Here is a 21784-nt window from a genome sequence, read left to right as displayed (position 1 = left end):
ATTCAGCTGCTACAGTTTCCACCACATGTATCATAACCACACACACACACACACACACACACACACACACACACACACACACACACACACACACACACACACACACACACAGAGGTGAGACCTTGGAGCTCCACTGCTGTGACCTAAAGGTCAGAGGTCAGAGGTGACTGGGGCCAGAGGGAGAGGAACAGTTGTTTCTTCTCTCTCTCCGTGTGAAGGAGGGATAAACACAGAGGGGGGGGAAGAACAGACTCCAGTCACGTGAAGGAGGGAAGGGGAACAGACTCCAGTCACGTGAAGGAGGGAAGGGGAACAGACACCAGTCACGTGAAGGAGGGAAGGGGAACAGACTCCAGTCACGTGAAGGAGGGAAGGAGACCAGACTCCAGTCACGTGAAGGGGGAACAGACTCCAGTCACGTGAAGGAGGGAACAGACTCCAGTCACGTGAAGTAGGGAAGAACAGACTCCAGTCACGTGAAGTAGGGAAGAACAGACTCCAGTCACGTGAAGGGGGGAACAGACACCAGTCACGTGAAGGAGGGAAGGGGAACAGACTCCAGTCACGTGAAGGAGGGAAGGGGAACAGACTCCAGTCACGTGAAGGAGGGAAGGGGAACAGACTACAGTCACGTGAAGGAGGGAAGGAGAACAGACACCAGTCACGTGAAGGAGGGAACAGACTCCAGTCACGTGAAGGAGGGAACAGACACCAGTCACGTGAAGGAGGGAAGAACAGACCACAGTAGGGTGAAGGAGAGAAGAACAGACTCCAGTAGGGTGAAGGAGGGAAGGGGAACAGACTCCAGTCACGTGAAGGAGGGAAGGAGAACAGACACCAGTCACGTGAAGGAGGGAACAGACTCCAGTCACGTGAAGGGGGGAACAGACACCAGTCACGTGAAGGGGGGAACAGACACCAGTCACGTGAAGGGGGGAACAGAGTCCAGTCACGTGAAGGAGGGAAGAACAGACTCCAGTCACGTGAAGGAGGGAAGGGGAACAGACTCCAGTCACGTGAAGGGGGGAAGGGGACCAGACTCCAGTCACGTGAAGGAGGGAAGGGGAACAGACTCCAGTCACGTGAAGGAGGGAAGGGGAACAGACTCCAGTCACGTGAAGGAGGGAAGGGGAACAGACTCCAGTCACGTGAAGGGGGGAAGGGGACCAGACTCCAGTCACGTGAAGGAGGGAAGGAGAACAGACTCCAGTCAGGTGAAGGAGGGAAGGGGAACAGACTCCAGTCAGGTGAAGGAGGGAACAGACTCCAGTCACGTGAAGGAGGGAAGGGGACCAGACTCCAGTCACGTGAAGGAGGGAAGGGGAACAGACTCCAGTCACGTGAAGGGGTGAAGGGGGGTACAGACTCCAGTCACGTGAAGGGGGAACAGACTCCAGTCACGTGAAGGGGGAACAGACTCCAGTCACGTGAAGGGGGAACAGACTCCAGTCACGTGAAGGGGGAACAGACTCCAGTCACGTGAAGGGGGGAACAGACTCCAGTCACGTGAAGGGGGGAACAGACTCCAGTCACGTGAAGGAGGGAAGGGGAACAGACACCAGTCACATGAAGGAGGGAAGGGGAACAGACTCCAGTCACGTGAAGGAGGGAACAGACTCCAGTCACGTGAAGGAGGGAAGGGGAACAGACTCCAGTCATGTGAAGGGGGGAACAGACTCCAGTCACGTGAAGGAGGGAAGGGGAACAGACTCCAGTCACGTGAAGGAGGGAAGGGGAACAGACTCCAGTCGGGTGAAGGGGGGAACAGACTCCAGTCACGTGAAGGGGGGAACAGACTCCAGTCACGTGAAGGGGGGAACAGACTCCAGTCACGTGAAGGAGGGAAGGGGAACAGACTCCAGTAGGGTGAAGGAGGGAAGAACAGACTCCAGTCACGTGAAGGAGGGAAGAACAGACTCCAGTAGGGTGAAGGAGGGAAGAACAGACTCCAGTCACGTGAAGGAGGGAAGGGGGACAGACTCCAGTCACGTGAAGGAGGGAAGGGGGACAGAGTCCAGTCACGTCAAGGAGGGAAGGGGAACAGACTCCAGTCACGTGAAGGAGGGAAGGGGAACAGACTCCAGTAGGGTGAAGGAGGGAAGAACAGACTCCAGTCACGTGAAGGAGGGAAGAACAGACTCCAGTCACGTGAAGGAGGGAAGGGGAACAGACTCCAGTAGGGTGAAGGAGGGAAGAACAGACTCCAGTCACGTGAAGGAGGGAAGAACAGACTCCAGTCACGTGAAGGAGGGAAGAACAGACTCCAGTCACGTGAAGGAGGGAAGGGGGACAGACTCCAGTCACGTGAAGGAGGGAAGGGGGACAGACTCCAGTCACGTGAAGGAGGGAAGGGGGACAGACTCCAGTCACGTGAAGGAGGGAAGGGGGACAGAGTCCAGTCACGTCAAGGAGGGAAGGGGAAAAGAGTCCAGTCACGTGAAGGAGGGAAGGGGAACAGAGTCCAGTCACGTGAAGGAGGGAAGGGGAACAGACTCCAGTAGGGTGAAAGAGGGAAGGGGAACAGACTCCAGTCACGTGAAGGAGGGAAGGGGAACAGACTCCAGTAGGGTGAAGGATGGAAGGGGAACAGACTCCAGTCACGTGAAGGAGGGAAGGGGAACAGACTCCAGTAGGGTGAAGGAGGGAAGGGGAACAGACTCCAGTCACGTGAAGGAGGGAAGGGGAACAGACTCCAGTAGGGTGAAGGAGGGAAGGGGAACAGACTCCAGTCACGTGAAGGAGGGAAGGGGGACAGACTCCAGTCGGGTGAAGGGGGAAACAGACTCCAGTCACGTGAAGGAGGGAAGGGGAACAGACTCCAGTCACGTGAAGGAGGGAAGGGGAACAGACTCCAGTAGGGTGAAGGAGGGAAGAACAGACTCCAGTCACGTGAAGGAGGGAAGAACAGACTCCAGTAGGGTGAAGGAGGGAAGAACAGACTCCAGTCACGTGAAGGAGGGAAGGGGAACAGAGTCCAGTCACGTGAAGGAGGGAAGGGGGACAGACTCCAGTCACGTGAAGGAGGGAAGGGGGACAGACTCCAGTCACGTGAAGGAGGGAAGGGGAACAGAGTCCAGTCACGTGAAGGAGGGAAGGGGGACAGACTCCAGTCACGTGAAGGAGGGAAGGGGGACAGACTCCAGTCACGTGAAGGAGGGAAGGGGAACAGAGTCCAGTCACGTGAAGGAGGGAAGGGGAACAGACTCCAGTAGGGTGAAGGAGGGAAGGGGAACAGACTCCAGTAGGGTGAAGGAGGGAAGGGGAACAGAGTCCAGTAGGGTGAAGGAGGGAAGGGGAACAGAGTCCAGTAGGGTGAAGGAGGGAAGGGGAACAGAGTCCAGTAGGGTGAAGGAGGGAAGGGGAACAGAGTCCAGTAGGGTGAAGGAGGGAAGGGGAACAGAGTCCAGTAGGGTGAAGGAGGGAAGGGGAACAGAGTCCAGTCACGTGAAGGAGGGAAGGGGGACAGAGTCCAGTCACGTGAAGGAGGGAAGGGGACAGAGTCCAGTCACGTCAAGGAGGGAAGGGGAACAGACTCCAGTAGGGTGAAGGAGGGAAGAACAGACTCCAGTCACGTGAAGGAGGGAAGGGGAACAGAGTCCAGTCACGTGAAGGAGGGAAGGGGGACAGACTCCAGTCACGTGAAGGAGGGAAGGGGAACAGACTCCAGTCGGGTGAAGGGGGGAAGGGGAACAGACTCCAGTAGGGTGAAGGAGGGAAGGGGAACAGACTCCAGTAGGGTGAAGGAGGGAAGAACAGACTCCAGTCACGTGAAGGAGGGAAGAACAGACTCCAGTCACGTGAAGGAGGGAAGAACAGACTCCAGTAGGGTGAAGGAGGGAAGAACAGACTCCAGTAGGGTGAAGGAGGGAAGAACAGACTCCAGTCACGTGAAGGAGGGAAGGGGGACAGACTCCAGTCACGTGAAGGAGGGAAGGGGGACAGACTCCAGTCACGTGAAGGAGGGAAGGGGGACAGACTCCAGTCACGTGAAGGAGGGAAGGGGAACAGACTCCAGTCACGTGAAGGAGGGAAGGGGAACAGACTCCAGTCGGGTGAAGGAGGGAAGGGGAACAGACTCCAGTAGGGTGAAGGAGGGAAGGGGAACAGACTCCAGTCACGTGAAGGAGGGAAGGGGAACAGAGTCCAGTCACGTGAAGGATGGAAGGGGAACAGACTCCAGTAGGGTGAAGGAGGGAAGGGGAACAGACTCCAGTAGGGTGAAGGAGGGAAGGGGAACAGACTCCAGTAGGGTGAAGGAGGGAAGGGGAACAGACTCCAGTAGGGTGAAGGAGGGAAGGGGAACAGAGTCCAGTCACGTGAAGGAGGGAAGGGGGACAGACTCCAGTAGGGTGAAGGAGGGAAGGGGAACAGACTCCAGTAGGGTGAAGGAGGGAAGGGGAACAGAGTCCAGTCACGTGAAGGAGGGAAGGGGGACAGAGTCCAGTCACGTGAAGGAGGGAAGGGGGACAGAGTCCAGTCACGTGAAGGAGGGAAGGGGAACAGACTCCAGTAGGGTGAAGGAGGGAAGGGGAACAGACTCCAGTAGGGTGAAGGAGGGAAGGGGAACAGAGTCCAGTCACGTGAAGGAGGGAAGGGGAACAGAGTCCAGTCACGTGAAGGAGGGAAGGGGGACAGACTCCAGTAGGGTGAAGGAGGGAAGGGGAACAGACTCCAGTAGGGTGAAGGAGGGAAGGGGAACAGAGTCCAGTCACGTGAAGGAGGGAAGGGGGACAGAGTCCAGTCACGTGAAGGAGGGAGGGGGAACAGAGTCCAGTCACGTGAAGGAGGGAAGGGGAACAGAGTCCAGTAGGGTGAAGGAGGGAAGGGGAACAGACTCCAGTAGGGTGAAGGAGGGAAGGGGAACAGACTCCGGTAGGGTGAAGGAGGGAAGGGGAACAGACTCCAGTAGGGTGAAGGAGGGAAGGGGAACAGACTCCAGTAGGGTGAAGGAGGGAAGGGGAACAGACTCCAGTAGGGTGAAGGAGGGAAGGGGAACAGACTCCAGTAGGGTGAAGGAGGGAAGGGGAACAGACTCCAGTAGGGTGAAGGAGGGAAGGGGAACAGACTCCAGTAGGGTGAAGGAGGGAAGGGGAACAGACTCCAGTAGGGTGAAGGAGGGAAGGGGACCAGACTCCAGTAGGGTGAAGGAGGGAAGGGGAACAGACTCCAGTAGGGTGAAGGAGGGAAGGGGACCAGACTCCAGTAGGGTGAAGGAGGGAGGGGGAACAGACTCCAGTAGGGTGAAGGAGGGAAGGGGAACAGAGTCCAGAACAGGTACATGGGCGTCTCCCCTCTGTCCCCCTCTGCTGGGGAAAACACACTTTGGTGACTAAAATGTCCCTTCTTTATGTTATAAAATATGTTTTAACAAGACAATTATAATTCTGTGTGTTCTGAATGGTTCAGTCTATCTCCAACATGTCATTAACATGCTACCCCCCCAAAAATGTGGGATTGTGTTACCTAAAACATCCCATAATAAGCACCGAGCTCTGGTGACAGAGAGGTGGCACTAAGTCAGACTTTTTTTTGGGGGGGGGGGGGGGTCTACGTGTTGTGGTCTTCGTCTGAAAAGTTGTTTCCGAAGGTCCCTAAAAGCTAACGTGAAACGAGCTGAAAGGTCAAAAGAGGAGTTTTGATTGGACGCTGGTTTTAGGACAAAGAAAGATCAGACCTCCAACACAATCTTAAACCCTTAGTGTCTAAGCCTGTGTGTGAGTGAGTGAGTGTGAGTGTGTTAGAGTGAGTGTGTTAGAGTGAGTGTGTTAGAGTGAGTGTGTTAGAGTGAGTGTGTTAGAGTGAGTGTGTTAGAGTGAGTGTGTTAGAGTGAGTGTGTTAGAGTGAGTGTGTTAGAGTGAGTGTGTTAGAGTGAGTGTGTTAGAGTGTGAGTGTTAGAGTGTGAGTGTTAGAGTGTGAGTGTTAGAGTGTGAGTGTTAGAGTGTGTGTGTTAGAGTGTGTGTGTTAGAGTGTGTGTGTTAGAGTGTGTGTGTTAGAGTGTGTGTGTTAGAGTGTGTGTGTTAGAGTGTGTGTTAGAGTGTGTGTTAGTGTGTGTGTTAGAGTGTGTGTTAGAGTGTGTGTTAGAGTGTGTGTTAGAGTGTGTGTTAGAGTGTGTGTTAGAGTGTGTGTTAGAGTGTGTGTTAGAGTGTGTGTTAGAGTGTGTGTTAGAGTGTGTGTGAGAGTGTGTGTGAGAGTGTGTGTGAGAGTGTGTGTGAGAGTGTGTGTGAGAGTGTGTGTGAGAGTGTGCGTGTGTGTGTGTGTGCGTGCGAGTGTGTGTGCGTGTGAGTGTGTGTGTGTAACATAGCTCTACTCACAGCCATGGTAAGATGCAGGTGATCCCTCCGACTTGCCGTACTCCTCGCTGTAGGAGGTGGACAGGTTGGGTTGAGACGAACCTCTGCCAAAACCCTGACCCGGTGTCACCGCCCCTGTGGTGGTGACCTGAGCCATCCTCTCCTTCGTCTTCAGCGCCTGGGAACGCTCACCTGGACAGGAACATCATCATCATTAACCTCACCTGGACAGACCTGGTGGTCTATGACAGACAGTACATGACTCCAGACAGACCTGGTGGTCTATGACAGACAGTACATGACTCCAGACAGACCTGGTGGTCTATGACAGACAGTACATGACTCCAGACAGACCTGGTGGTCTATGACAGACAGTACATGACTCCAGACAGACCTGGTGGTCTATGACAGACAGTACATTACTCCAGACAGACCTAGTGGTCTATGACAGACAGTACATGACTCCAGACAGACCTAGTGGTCTATGACAGACAGTACATGACTCCAGACAGACCTAGTGGTCTATGACAGACAGTACATGACTCCAGACAGACCTAGTGGTCTATGACAGACAGTACATGACTCCAGACAGACCTAGTGGTCTATGACAGACAGTACATTACTCCAGACAGACCTGGTGGTCTATGACAGACAGTACATTACTCCAGACAGACCTAGTGGTCTATGACAGACAGTACATGACTCCAGACAGACCTGGTGGTCTATGACAGACAGTACATTACTCCAGACAGACAGTACATTACTCCAGACAGACCTGGTGGTCTATGACAGACAGTACATGACTCCAGACAGACCTGGTGGTCTATGACAGACAGTACATGACTCCAGACAGACCTGGTGGTCTATGACAGACAGTACATTACTCCAGACAGACCTGGTGGTCTATGACAGACAGTACATGACTCCAGACAGACCTGGTGGTCTATGACAGACAGTACATTACTCCAGACAGACCTGGTGGTCTAAGACAGACAGTACATGACTCCAGACAGACCTAGTGGTCTATGACAGACAGTACATTACTCCAGACAGACCTAGTGGTCTATGACAGACAGTACATGACTCCAGACAGACCTGGTGGTCTATGACAGACAGTACATTACTCCAGACAGACAGTACATTACTCCAGACAGACAGTACATTACTCCAGACAGACCTAGTGCCAGACAGTACCACCACCTCCCTCCTCCTCTTCCTCACCTTTCAGTCTCTCATCTTTCAGCAGGACCCCCACCTCCCTCTTCCTCACCTGTCAGTCTCTCCTCATCTTTCAACAGGACCACCACCTCCCTCTTCCTCACCTTTCAGTCTCTCATCTTTCAACAGGACCCCCACCACCACCTCCCTCTTCCTCACCTTTCAGTCTCTCCTCATCTTTCAGCAGGACCACCACCTCCCTCTTCCTCCACCTCCCTCTTCCTCACCTTTCAGTCTCTCCTCATCTTTCAGCAGGACCACCACCTCCCTCTTCCTCCACCTCCCTCTTCCTCACCTTTCAGTCTCTCCTCATCTTTCAGCAGGACCACCACCTCCCTCTTCCTCCACCTCCCTCTTCCTCACCTTTCAGTCTCTCCTCATCTTTCAGCAGGACCACCACCTCCCTCTTCCTCACCTTTCAGTCTCATCTTTCAGCAGGACCACCACCTCCCTCTTCCTCACCTGTCAGTCTCTCCTCATCTTTCAACAGGACCACCACCTCCCTCTTCCTCACCTTTCAGTCTCTCATCTTTCAACAGGACCACCACCTCCCTCTTCCTCACCTTTCAGTCTCATCTTTCAGCAGGACCACCACCTCCCTCTTCCTCACCTGTCAGTCTCTCCTCATCTTTCAACAGGACCACCACCTCCCTCTTCCTCATCTTTCAGTCTCTCCTCATCTTTCAGCAGGACCACCACCTCCCTCTTCCTCACCTTTCAGTCTCTCCTCATCTTTCAACAGGACCCCCACCTCCCTCTTCCTCACCTTTCAGTCTCTCCTCATCTTTCAGCAGGACCCCCACCTCCCTCACCTTTCAGACTCTCCTCATCTTTCAACAGGACCCCCACCTCCCTCTTCCTCACCTTTCAGTCTCTCATCTTTCAGCAGGACCCCCACCTCCCTCTTCCTCACCTTTCAGTCTCTCATCTTTCAGCAGGACCACCACCTCCCTCTTCCTCACCTTTCAGTCTCTCCTCATCTTTCAGCAGGACCCCCACCTCCCTCTTCCTCACCTTTCAGTCTCTCATCTTTCAACAGGACCACCACCTCCCTCTTCCTCACCTTTCAGTCTCTCATCTTTCAACAGGACCACCACATCCCTCTTCCTCACCTTTCAGTCTCTCCTCATCTTTCAGCAGGACCCCCACCTCCCTCTTCCTCACCTTTCAGTCTCTCCTCATCTTTCAACAGGACCACCACCTCCCTCTTCCTCACCTTTCAGTCTCTCCTCATCTTTCAACAGGACCACCACCTCCCTCTTCCTCACCTTTCAGTCTCTCATCTTTCAGCAGGACCACCACCTCCCTCTTCCTCACCTTTCAGTCTCTCCTCATCTTTCAACAGGACCCCCACCTCCCTCTTCCTCACCTTTCAGTCTCTCATCTTTCAGCAGGACCACCACCTCCCTCTTCCTCACCTTTCAGTCTCTCCTCATCTTTCAGCAGGACCCCCACCTCCCTCTTCCTCACCTTTCAGTCTCTCATCTTTCAGCAGGACCACCACCTCCCTCTTCCTCACCTTTCAGTCTCTCCTCATCTTTCAACAGGACCCCCACCTCCCTCTTCCTCACCTTTCAGTCTCTCATCTTTCAACAGAACCACCACCTCCCTCTTCCTCACCTTTCAGTCTCTCCTCATCTTTCAACAGGACCACCACATCCCTCTTCCTCACCTTTCAGTCTCTCCTCATCTTTCAACAGGACCCCCACCTCCCTCTTCCTCACCTTTCAGTCTCTCCTCATCTTTCAACAGGACCACCACCTCCCTCTTCCTCACCTTTCAGTCTCATCTTTCAACAGGACCACCACCTCCCTCTTCCTCACCTTTCAGTCTCTCATCTTTCAGCAGGACCACCTCCCCCCTCCTCCTCACCTTTCAGTCTCTCCTCATCTTTCAACAGGACCACCACCTCCCTCTTCCTCACCTTTCAGTCTCTCCTCATCTTTCAACAGGACCACCACCTCCCTCTTCCTCACCTTTCAGTCTCTCATCTTTCAGCAGGACCACCTCCCCCCTCCTCCTCACCTTTCAGTCTCTCCTCATCTTTCAACAGGACCACCACCTCCCTCTTCCTCACCTTTCAGTCTCTCCTCATCTTTCAACAGGACCACCACCTCCCTCTTCCTCACCTTTCAGTCTCTCCTCATCTTTCAACAGGACCCCCACCTCCTTCTCCTCACCTTTCAGTCTCTCATCTTTCAACAGGACCACCACCTCCCTCTTCCTCACCTTTCAGTCTCTCATCTTTCAGCAGGACCACCACCTCCCTCTTCCTCACCTTTCAGTCTCTCATCTTTCAGCAGGACCACCACCTCCCTCTTCCTCACCTTTCAGTCTCTCATCTTTCAGCAGGACCCCCCACCTCCCTCTTCCTCACCTGTCAGTCTCTCCTCATCTTTCAACAGGACCACCACCTCCCTCTTCCTCACCTTTCAGTCTCTCATCTTTCAACAGGACCACCACCTCCCTCTTCCTCACCTTTCAGTCTCATCTTTCAGCAGGACCCCCACCTCCCTCTTCCTCACCTGTCAGTCTCTCCTCATCTTTCAACAGGACCCCCCACCTCCCCCCTCCTCCTCACCTTTCAGTCTCTCCTCATCTTTCAACAGGACCACCAGCTGTTTGCTCTTCTCTCTGACGTTGATTCCCTGGTCTTTTCCGTCTCTGTCTATGTACTGAAAGTCCTTCAGAGTCTGGATGGCGAAGATGTTCTCTTTACACTGCAGAGCCACGCGCTCTGACCCCGTCTGGAAAACACACACACCATATTAACATATTAACACTGCAGGAACCTCCCGAGTGGCGCAGTGGTCTAAGGCACTGCATCGCAGTGACATCGCAGTGACATCTGTGCCACCAGACTCTGGGTTCGCAGCCGGCCACGATTATTGTTACTGATGTTGTTATTTATTATTGTTTTATTGTTATTGATGTTATTTATTATTATTTTATTATTATTAATGTTGTTATTTATTATTGTTTTATTGTTATTGATGTTGTTATTTATTATTATTTTATTGTTATTGATGTTGTTATTTACTATTGTTTATTATTGTATGAGGGGTGCGGCGTTACCTTAATCAGGTAGTCGAGCAGCGTCAGCGCCTTGTAAACGTGTCTCCAGTTCTTTCCGTGGTCGTTGAGGCGTCTCCAGATCATGCTCATGATCTCACTGAACGCCACGACGTTGTAGGTCAGGTCGGCCACCTCTGACATCAGAGAGGACGAGGGGCCCCAGGGGTCGTTGGAGGTGGACTCTCGGACCTTCTTCTCCGCGTCGGAGTAGTTGTTCACCATGTTCTTCACAGAACGTCGGATCGTGGAGCTCGGCATAGTGGTGGTCACACACACACGCGCGCTACCACTACTGGGACACACAGTCAAGAGTGTGTGTGTGTGTTGGGGGGGGAGTTTGTGTGTCCGAATCCGTTCTCGCTGCACCGGCAGCGCTGTGTGTGTGTGTCACCGTGTGTGTGTGTGTGTGTTGTCACCGTGTCACTGAGTGTGTGTTGTCACTGTGTCACGGAGTGTGTGTGTGTGTGTTCAGGGTGCCTCTGTGGGCCAGCAGTGTGTTCCACAGTCCTCACAGACAACAGCCTGTTAGAACCATCTCCACACACACAGAGCTGGACGCACACACTGCCACTCAGCCATCACCTGAGGAGAGAGGGGGGGGGGGTTAGTATGGCGAGAGAAGGGGGACAGACAGTGACAGACAGAGAGAGAGAGAGAGAGAAGCAAGAGAGAGACACGAGAGAGAGAGAGACACGAGAGAGCCAGAGAGAGACAGAGGGAGAGAGAGAGAGAGAGACAGAGAGCCAGAGAGAGCGACAGAGAGAGACAGAGAGAGAGACAGAGAGAGAGACAGAGAGAGAGACAGAGAGAGAGAGACAGAGAGAGAGAGACAGAGAGACAGAGAGAGAGAGAGAGAGACAGAGAGAGAGAGAGAGACAGAGAGAGAGAGACAGAGAGAGAGAGAGAGACAGAGAGAGAGAGAGAGACAGAGAGAGAGAGACAGAGAGAGAGAGAGAGAGAGAGAGAGAGAGAGAGAGAGAGAGAGAGAGAGAGAGAGAGAGAGAGACAGAGAGAGAGACAGAGAGAGAGACAGAGAGAGAGACAGAGAGAGAGACAGAGAGAGAGACAGAGAGAGAGACAGAGAGAGAGACAGAGAGAGAGAGACAGAGAGAGACAGAGAGAGAGAGAGAGACAGAGAGAGACAGAGAGAGAGAGACAGAGAGAGAGAGACAGAGAGAGAGAGACAGAGAGAGAGAGACAGAGAGAGAGACAGAGAGAGAGAGACAGAGAGAGAGAGACAGAGAGAGAGAGACAGAGAGAGACAGAGAGAGACAAACAAGAGAGAGACAAACAAGAGAGAGACAGAGAGAGACAGAAGGGGCCTCATATCAATTTAAGGGCCCAGAAATGTGACTCCTGTGGAGACCTCTTCACCCTGCCTCCCCCTCCCCCAAACCTCCCTCTTCACCCTGCCTCCCCCTCCCCCAAACCTCCCTCTTCACCCTGCCTTCCCCCTCCCCCAAACCTCCCTCTTCACCCTGCCTCCCCCTCCCCCAAACCTCCCTCTTCACCCTGCCTCCCCCTCCCCCAAACCTCCCTCTTCACCCTGCCTCCCCCTCCCCCTCACCTCCCTCTTCACCCTGCCTTCCCCTCCCCCAAACCTCCCTCTTCACCCTGCCTTCCCCCTCCCCCAAACCTCCCTCTTCACCCTGCCTCCCCCTCCCCCAAACCTCCCTCTTCACCCTGCCTCCCCCCCCCTCACCTCCCTCTTTACCCTGCCTCCCCCTCCCCCAAACCACCCTCTTCACCCTGCCTCCCCCAAACCTCCCTCTTCACCCTGCCTCCCCTCCCCCAAACCTCCCTCTTCACCCTGCCTCCCCCTCCCCCTCACCTCCCTCTTTACCCTGCCTCCCCCTCCCCCAAACCACCCTCTTCACCCTGCCTCCCCCAAACCTCCCTCTTCACCCTGCCTCCCCCTCCCCCAAACCTCCCTCTTCACCCTGCCTCCCCCAAACCTCCCTCTTCACCCTGCCTTCCCCTCCCCCAAACCTCCCTCTTCACCCTGCCTCCCCCTCCCCCAAACCTCCCTCTTCACCCTGCCTTCCCCATCCCCCAAACCTCCCTCTTCACCCTGCCTCCCCCTCCCCCAAACCTCCCTCTTCACCCTGCCTTCCCCTCCCCCAAACCTCCCTCTTCACCCTGCCTTCCCCCTCCCCCAAACCTCCCTCTTCACCCTGCCTCCCCTCCCCCAAACCTCCCTCTTCACCCTGCCTCCCCCTCCCCCAAACCTCCCTCTTCACCCTGCCTCCCCCTCCCCCAAACCACCCTCTTCACCCTGCCTCCCCCAAACCTCCCTCTTCACCCTGCCTCCCCCTCCCCCAAACCTCCCTCTTCACCCTGCCTTCCCCATCCCCCAAACCTCCCTCTTTACCCTGCCTCCCCCTCCCCCAAACCTCCCTCTTCACCCTGCCTCCCCCAACCCTCCCTCCTCACCCTGCCTCCCCCAACCCTCCCTCCTCACCCTGCCTCCCCCAACCCTCCCTCCTCACCCTGCCTCCCCCAACCCTCCCTCCTCACCCTGCCTCCTCACATTTACATTTACATTTAAGTCATTTGGCAGACGCTCTTATCCAGAGCGACTTACAAATTGGTGAATTCACCTTATGACATCCAGAACAACCCTGCCTCCTCACAACCCTCCTCCCCACCCTGCCTCCTCCCTCCCTCCCCACCCTGCCTCCTCCCTCCCCCCAACCCTCCCTCCTCACCCTGCCTCCTGCCTCCCCCCAACCCTCCCTCCTCACCCTGCCTCCCACTATGAATACAGCACTGACCTAATGACATCTGCTGCTTTAAAATCACTTATTCACACACACACGACTAGAGGAAGAGCCCCCATCTCTGTCTCCCCCGGAACAACCCCCACCATCCTCACCCCCAGCCCAGGAGGACTGCACAGACAGGGTCTGTCAGAGCACAGAGAGAGACAGAGAGAGACAGAGAGAGACAGAGAGAGACAGCGAGAGACAGACAGAGAGACAGAGAGAGAGACAGACAGAGAGACAGAGAGAGAGACAGAGAGAGAGACAGAGAGAGAGACAGAAAGACAGAGAGAGACAGAGAAAGACAGAGAGAGACAGAGAAAGACAGAGAAAGACAGAGAAAGACAGAGAAAGACAGAGAAAGACAGAGAAATGGTCTGGGCCTAAACCACACTAGACACTATGGAACACAAAGCTATCTCATCCTTGGAATATACAAGGTCAGAGGTCATATGCCTTTGGCCTAAAGAGCAGGGACCCAGACTTCATCAAGGAAATCAGAAATATAGACATTGTCATCCTACAAGAAACCTGGTATAGAGGAGATGGACCCACTGGTTGTCCTCTAGGTTACAGAGATCTGGTAGTCCCATCCACCACACTACCAGGTGGGTGGTATAGAGGAGATGGACCCACTGGTTGCCCTCTAGGTTACAGAGAGCTGGTAGTCCCATCCACCACACTACCAGGTGGGTGGTATAGAGGAGATGGACCCAATGGTTGCCCTCTAGGTTACAGAGAGCTGGTAGTCCCATCCACCACACTACCAGGTGGGTGGTATAGAGGAGATGGACCCACTGGTTGCCCTCTAGGTTACAGAGAGCTGGTAGTCCCATCCACCACACTACCAGGTGGGTGGTATAGAGGAGATGGACCCACTGGTTGCCCTCTAGGTTACAGAGAGCTGGTAGTCCCATCCACCACACTACCAGGTGGGTGGTATAGAGGAGATGGACCCACTGGTTGCCCTCTAGGTTACTGACCAGCTACCAGGTGGGTGGTATAGAGGAGACGGACCCACTGGTTGCCCTCTAGGTTACAGAGAGCTGGTAGTCCCATCCACCACACTACCAGCTGGTCATGGGCCACATCAAGGCCAGGAGAGGCTGGCCATGGGCCACATCAAGGCCAGGAGAGGCTGGCCATGGGCCACATCAAGGCCAGGAGAGGCTGGCCATGGGCCACATCAAGGCCAGGAGAGGCTGGCCATGGGCCGCGTCAAGGCCAGGAGAGGCTGGTCATGGGCCACATCAAGGCCAGGAGAGGCTGGTCATGGGCCACATCAAGGCCAGGAGAGGCTGGTCATGGGCCACATCAAGGCCAGGAGAGGCTGGTCATGGGCCACATCAAGGCCAGTATACCCAGTCCCATTTCCCCTACCACTCTAACAGATCCACCACCTCACCTCCGGACAAGAGGAACACCTTTGCTGTTCATGGACTACAGTTCCAAGCATTCAACACTAGTGTTCCCTCCAAGGTCGACACCGAGCTCAGAGCTCTGCAACTGGATCCTGGACTTCCTGAAGGGCCGACCAGAGGCTGTGAGGATTGGCAATAACACGTCCTCCACACTGACGCTTAACAAAAGGGGATGTATGGATAGTTTACTGGAAATATCAATGGTATTTATTGCTACAATGATTCATCAACCACATCGAATCAGCTGATATTTAGGAGTTAGTTATGAGAAACAACGATTCCCCAGGTTGTCTAGTTAGCATCGTTTTGCCATGAAAACAAACGGAGCCCGTAGCTAACAAGCTAACTAGCTAACTAGCTAACAAGCCAGCCTCCAAAAGGTCTCCAAAACTAAAATGGTAAAGACATTTACACACTAGTAGTGAGGATTGGCAACAACACATCCTCCACACTGACTCTTAACAAAAGGGGGCCCCCCAGGGGTGTGTCGTCAGTCCTCTGCTGTACTCCATTCAATTTTACTGACGACACCACAGTTGTAGGCCTGATAACCAACAACAACGAATCAGCCTATAAGGAGAGGATGGAGTTGATTGACAACTTCATGCTCCAATCCACATAACGAGTTTTAAAAGCTTCTTGGCATTTTTTACAGCTCAGAGTGGTTAGCATCACGCTAGGCTAGCAGCTACATAGTGTTTTACAGCCCAGAGTGGTGAGCATCACACTAGGCTAGCCAGGCTAGCTGCTAGATAGTGTTTTACAGCCCAGAGTGGTTAGCATCACGCTAGGCTAGCCAGGACCAAGTCCAAGGACTTGTCATGGACCCAACACTCTTGTCAACAGGGTGCAACAGCGTCTCTACTTCCTGCTTGAAGACATTTCGGCCTGCCGCCCCGGGTCCTCTCATAAGTATTACCGATGCAACGTCGAGAGCGTCCTGACCGGTTGCATCATGGCCTGGTACCCAAATTGCTCTGTCCATGACTGCAAGGCCCTTCAGCGGGTGCTCCCACCCATCCAGGAAATCTAGTCGAAATGGTGCCTGAGAGAAGCACGCAGGATCAAGGACACCCCAGCCATCAGCTGACCTCTCCATCAGACTGCTGAACACTTGAACAGGACTGACCACCTCGTCTGATTCTCGACATCTCCACAGGACTGACCACCTCGTCTGATTCTCCACATCTCCACAGGACTGACCACCTCGTCTGATTCTCCACATCTCAACAGGACTGACCACCTCGTCTGATTCTCAACAGGACTGACCACCTCGTCTGATTCTCCACATCTCAACAGGACTGACCACCTCGTCTGATTCTCAACAGGACTGACCACCTCGTCTGATTCTCAACATCTCAACAGGACTGACCACCTCGTCTGATTCTCCACATCTCAACAGGACTGACCACCTCGTCTGATTCTCCACAGGACTGACCACCTCGTCTGATTCTCCACATCTCAACAGGACTGACCACCTCGTCTGATTCTCCACATCTCAACAGGACTGACCACCTCGTCTGATTCTCCACAGGACTGACCACCTCGTCTGATTCTCCACATCTCAACAGGACTGACCACCTCGTCTGATTCTCCACATCTCCACAGGACTGACCACCTCGTCTGATTCTCCACATCTCAACAGGACTGACCACCTCGTCTGATTCTCCACATCTCAACAGGACTGACCACCTCGTCTGATTCTCCACATCTCAACAGGACTGACCACCTCGTCTGATTCTCCACAGGACTGACCACCTCGTCTGATTCTCAACAGGACTGACCACCTCATCTGATTCTCCACAGGACTGACCACCTCGTCTGATTCTCCACATCTCAACAGGACTGACCACCTCGTCTGATTCTCAACAGGACTGACCACCTCGTCTGATTCTCAACAGGACTGACCACCTCGTCTGATTCTCAACAGGACTGACCACCTCGTCTGATTCTCAACAGGACTGACCACCTCGTCTGATTCTCAACAGGACTGACCACCTCGTCTGATTCTCCACATCTCAACAGGACTGACCACCTCGTCTGATTCTCAACATCTCAACAGGACTGACCACCTCGTCTGATTCTCAACATCTCAACAGGACTGACCACCTCGTCTGATTCTCCACAGGACTGACCACCTGCCCTGATTCTCAACAGGACTGACCACCTGCCCTGATTCTCAACAGGACTGACCACCTCGTCTGATTCTCAACAGGACTGACCACCTCGTCAGATTCTCCACAGGACTGACCACCTCGTCAGATTCTCCACAGGACTGACCACCTCGTCTGATTCTCAACAGGACTGACCACCTCGTCTGATTCTCCACATCTCCACAGGACTGACCACCTCGTCTGATTCTCCACATCTCCACAGGACTGACCACCTCGTCTGATTCTCCACGGGACTGACCACCTCGTCTGATTCTCAACAGGACTGACCACCTCGTCTGATTCTCCACAGGACTGACCACCTCGTCTGATTCTCCACAGGACTGACCACCTCGTCTGATTCTCCACATCTCCACAGGACTGACCACCTCGTCTGATTCTCCACATCTCAACAGGACTGACCACCTCGTCTGATTCTCCACAGGACTGACCACCTCGTCTGATTCTCCACAGGACTGACCACCTCGTCTGATTCTCAACAGGACTGACCACCTCGTCTGATTCTCAACAGGACTGACCACCTCGTCTGATTCTCCACATCTCAACAGGACTGACCACCTCGTCTGATTCTCCACAGGACTGACCACCTCGTCTGATTCTCAACAGGACTGACCACCTCGTCTGATTCTCCACAGGACTGACCACCTCGTCTGATTCTCAACAGGACTGACCACCTCGTCTGATTCTCAACAGGACTGACCACCTCGTCAGATTCTCAACAGGACTGACCACCTCGTCAGATTCTCCACATCTCAACAGGACTGACCACCTGCCCTGATTCCCCACAGGACTGACCACCTCGTCTGATTCTCAACAGGACTGACCACCTCGTCTGATTCTCCACATCTCAACAGGACTGACCACCTCGTCTGATTCTCAACAGGACTGACCACCTCGTCTGATTCTCCACATCTCAACAGGACTGACCACCTCGTCTGATTCTCAACAGGACTGACCACCTCGTCTGATTCTCCACATCTCCACAGGACTGACCACCTGCCCTGATTCTCCACAGGACTGACCACCTGCCCTGATTCTCCACAGGACTGACCACCTCGTCTGATTCTCCACAGGACTGACCACCTCGTCTGATTCTCCACATCTCCACAGGACTGACCACCTCGTCTGATTCTCAACAGGACTGACCACCTCGTCAGATTCTCAACAGGACTGACCACCTCGTCTGATTCTCCACATCTCAACAGGACTGACCACCTCGTCTGATTCTCCACATCTCAACAGGACTGACCACCTCGTCTGATTCTCAACAGGACTGACCACCTCGTCTGATTCTCAACAGGACTGACCACCTCGTCAGATTCTCAACAGGACTGACCACCTCGTCTGATTCTCAACAGGACTGACCACCTGCCCTGATTCTCCACAGGACTGACCACCTCGTCTGATTCTCCACATCTCAACAGGACTGACCACCTCGTCTGATTCTCCACATCTCAACAGGACTGACCACCTCGTCTGATTCTCAACAGGACTGACCACCTCGTCTGATTCTCCACATCTCAACAGGACTGACCACCTCGTCTGATTCTCAACAGGACTGACCACCTCGTCTGATTCTCCACATCTCAACAGGACTGACCACCTCGTCTGATTCTCAACAGGACTGACCACCTGCCCTGATTCTCCACAGGACTGACCACCTCGTCAGTCACTCATATGCACACATCACAACAGCTGCTATGAGACTTATTTTTCAGATCAGTTTATACACAAATATTGGACAATAGATGGGGCCTTCCTGTATTTATATACTTATAACATGTATTATTCTACTGAGCCATTTAATTCGTTTTTTTATTCTTACATTTTATGATTTCTTATTATTGTTGCTTTGTCCAGAAAGAACCTGCAAGTTAACATTTCGTTACCATGCATATCCTGTACATACCACTAATAAAACATTTAGCAGCTAGCCTGGCTAGCCTAGCGTGATGCTAACCACTCTGCGCTGTAAAACTCTATGTAGCAGCTAGCCTGGCTAGCCTAGCGTGATGCTAACCACTCTGGGTGGTAACACACTATAATAAAATGGTATCCACGAGTTCATCTGACTGGGGAAGTAGACAACGGGCCTCATTGCCAAAAACCCCTGGAATATCCCTTTATTGATACACCGGGCTGACAACACAATAGGTATTTCTGTGTGTGTGTGTGTGTGTAGACAAGCAAATCCAACCGGTTCTTTCACCCTTCTAAAAGAACCGGACTGTTGGAATCTAGAATGTTTTCAGAAGCAGTCAACTGGGACATGTTCACAGACAGAGAGTTCCTCATCACTCATCTGCCATTCACATAAGCACGCAAGAAATCTTCACGCGCTGATTTATCAACTGTGCTCAGTGAGCTCCTGCCCAAGTCAAGAACTGCTTATGAACTCAATTCAGAGATCAATCCATACTAACATAATGTAATGTCCAAGCACCCTTCTCTCTCACACTCACCCCTCCCTTCCCATGCCCCGAGACGTCGTCCTTTTGTCCTCCCCAGCACAAGACAAAGCCGGAGATACCGCCCCGAGAGTCGGCTACAGGTGCATCGGTCACCCCCTCTCCCTCCCCAACCTGCCTTTACTCAAACTGACCACACACACACACACAGACAATAGACAAAGCCTGCCTGCTAACCCCACCACGGGTCTAGAGGTTCCCCTAAGCCTGGGCAGAGGGGCAGCATCCCGGTTACACCCAGGGGGCATTACAGCTCAGTGTCCTGCACCATGTTTCCGTGCTGAGAGATAAATGTTACAGCGATTGATACATGGTGACAGAGGTAAAACAGCACCCACCTGGACAAACATAGCTAAAAGCTCAAAATAAATTCAAAATATTTTGGAAACAAAATACATAGGTAAACATTAGCAAAAAAATGTACATTTTCTGTCACATTTAAAATGGTTGAAAATCTGTGTAACTTCACTACAACATCTAACTAGCTTCATTTAAAACATGTTTTTAAGTTACGGTTATCTACAAAATTCCCCCCAAAAAAAGTTGTTGGCTAACCCTTGTTAGCTAACTCACTGGCTAACCCTTGTAAGCTAACCAACTGGCTAAACCTTGTTAGCTAACCAACTGGCTAAACCTTGTTAGCTAACCAACTGGCTAAACCTTGTTAGCTAACCAACTGGCTAAACCTTGTTAGCTAACCAACTGGCTAAACCTTGTTAGCTAACTAACTGGCTAAACCTTGTTAGCTAACTAACTGGCTAAACCTTGTTAGCTAACTAACTGGCTAACTAACTGGCTAACTAACTGGCTAACTAACTGGCTAACCCTTGTAAACTAACTAACTGGCTAACCCTTGTAAGCTAACTAACTGGCTAACCCTTGTAAGCTAACTAACTGGCTAACCCTTGTAAGCTAACTAACTGGCTAACCCTTGTAAGCTAACTAACTGGCTAACCTTCGTAAGCTAACTAACTGGCTAACCCTCGTAAGCTAACTAACTGGCTAACCCTCGTAAGCTAACTAACTGGCTAACCCTTGTAAGCTAACTAACTGGCTAACCCTTGTAAGCTAACTAACTGGCTAACCCTTGTAAGCTAACTAACTGGCTAACCCTTGTAAGCTAACTAACTGGCTAAACTTTGTTAGCTAACTAACTGGCTAACAAACTGGCTAAACCTTGTTAACTAACTGGCTAACTAACTGGCTAACTCTTGTTTGCTAACAAACTGGCTAACCCTTGTTAGCTAACTAACTGGCTAACTCTTGTTTGCTAACAAACTGGCTAACCCTTGTTAGCTAACTAACTGGCTAACCCTTGTTAGCTAACTAACTGGCTAACCCTTGTTAGCTAACTAACTGGCTAACGTTAGCTAGCTAGGTTTAAGTGCTAGGTGGAGACATTCACCCAAAAGCATCCCAAGGAGATTTGAAACAACCTGGAAAGCAACAAAAAAAACAATGAATAACTTACCATTTCCTTTTTCCGAGTTATTCTACAGAGTAAATTAATATCCAACCCATACGATCAAAGAAGTCACCATCCAAAACAAAAAATACCAGGAAAGTTGACTTATTTGTTGTGGTTGTTGGATAAATGTTCTTTATAACCCTTCCCGTAATGTGTAGTTTAGTTCGCTAAGCAGGCTTTTACACGTCTCTGACTCTTGCTCTATCAACATGGCGGGCCGTAAAGCTCCTCTCTCGTCCCGGGAGGGGGGACATGTAGGCGGGGGAAGGGTGTGACCAAAGCTGCTTGACTTGCTGATGCAGAAATACATCCTTTCCTTCCCCCCACCTCCACCACCACCTCCTCCTCCCTTCTGAGGAAATCCATTCATAACGAGACCGTTTTGAGCAACAGTGTGCAAGGCTGGAGGACATGGGGAAGAATATAAAATATTAAAATCCTAGCTCCAAATCTCCTTCTCAAAACCCATTGGAGAAGAAGGTCAGAAGGGACGAGACCTCTGGTTTTCTCATCCAATAGATTTGGAGATGGAAACAAAAACGAGATGGATTTTAATTTGAGATTTCAAGACAACTCAATATGGTGTAATTGCATTACCGCAATTCGGGGTGTTTCTTGATATGGGCGTTCCGTGTAATCCGTGTAAAAGCGCTTTGGTGGCTGTCATTCGTCAGTCCGTTGATACCTGCCTATGTTGATAAAGCACTAGTTTTAAATGAATTTTCTTTGCATGACGCGGTGGATGGCGCATGATGCAAAACTATTCATCAGAATGAGGATGTATCATTATGTACCGCAATGAAACAGTCCTCATAAACTTGGCATTTACTATTGTCTAACACCTCAAAATCGTATTGCATATAGACTATAAAACATACTATATTAGACTGTAAAAAAAAGAAAAAAAGAAG

At 52.2% G+C, this 21784-nt stretch overlaps 1 protein-coding gene across 2 annotated transcripts in view; it reads right to left on the bottom strand.

The window, feature by feature from the left end:
• LOC135543967 (epsin-2-like) overlaps positions 1-21193 on the bottom strand; it is a 56439-nt gene extending 35246 nt beyond the window's left edge. The window contains exons 1-4 of one of the 2 annotated variants that reach the window (XM_064971278.1): positions 20877-21193; positions 10584-11165; positions 10090-10255; positions 6312-6482 (exon numbers count right to left, since the gene is read on the bottom strand). In XM_064971278.1, coding sequence (XP_064827350.1) covers positions 6312-6482; positions 10090-10255; positions 10584-10841 — 595 coding nt within the window. In that variant the 5' untranslated portion in view covers positions 10842-11165; positions 20877-21193. The remainder of the gene's footprint in view (positions 1-6311; positions 6483-10089; positions 10256-10583; positions 11166-20876) is intronic. The other variant, XM_064971276.1, reaches the window with a different exon arrangement.
• Between the last annotated feature and the right edge of the window lie 591 nt (positions 21194-21784).

Source organism: Oncorhynchus masou, chromosome 8, assembly GCF_036934945.1.
Source record: "Oncorhynchus masou masou isolate Uvic2021 chromosome 8, UVic_Omas_1.1, whole genome shotgun sequence".
Taxonomy (NCBI): Eukaryota; Metazoa; Chordata; class Actinopteri; order Salmoniformes; family Salmonidae; genus Oncorhynchus; species Oncorhynchus masou.
The sequence above is the reverse complement of the archived record's forward strand: the minus strand, read 5'-3'. Positions and strand labels throughout refer to the sequence as shown.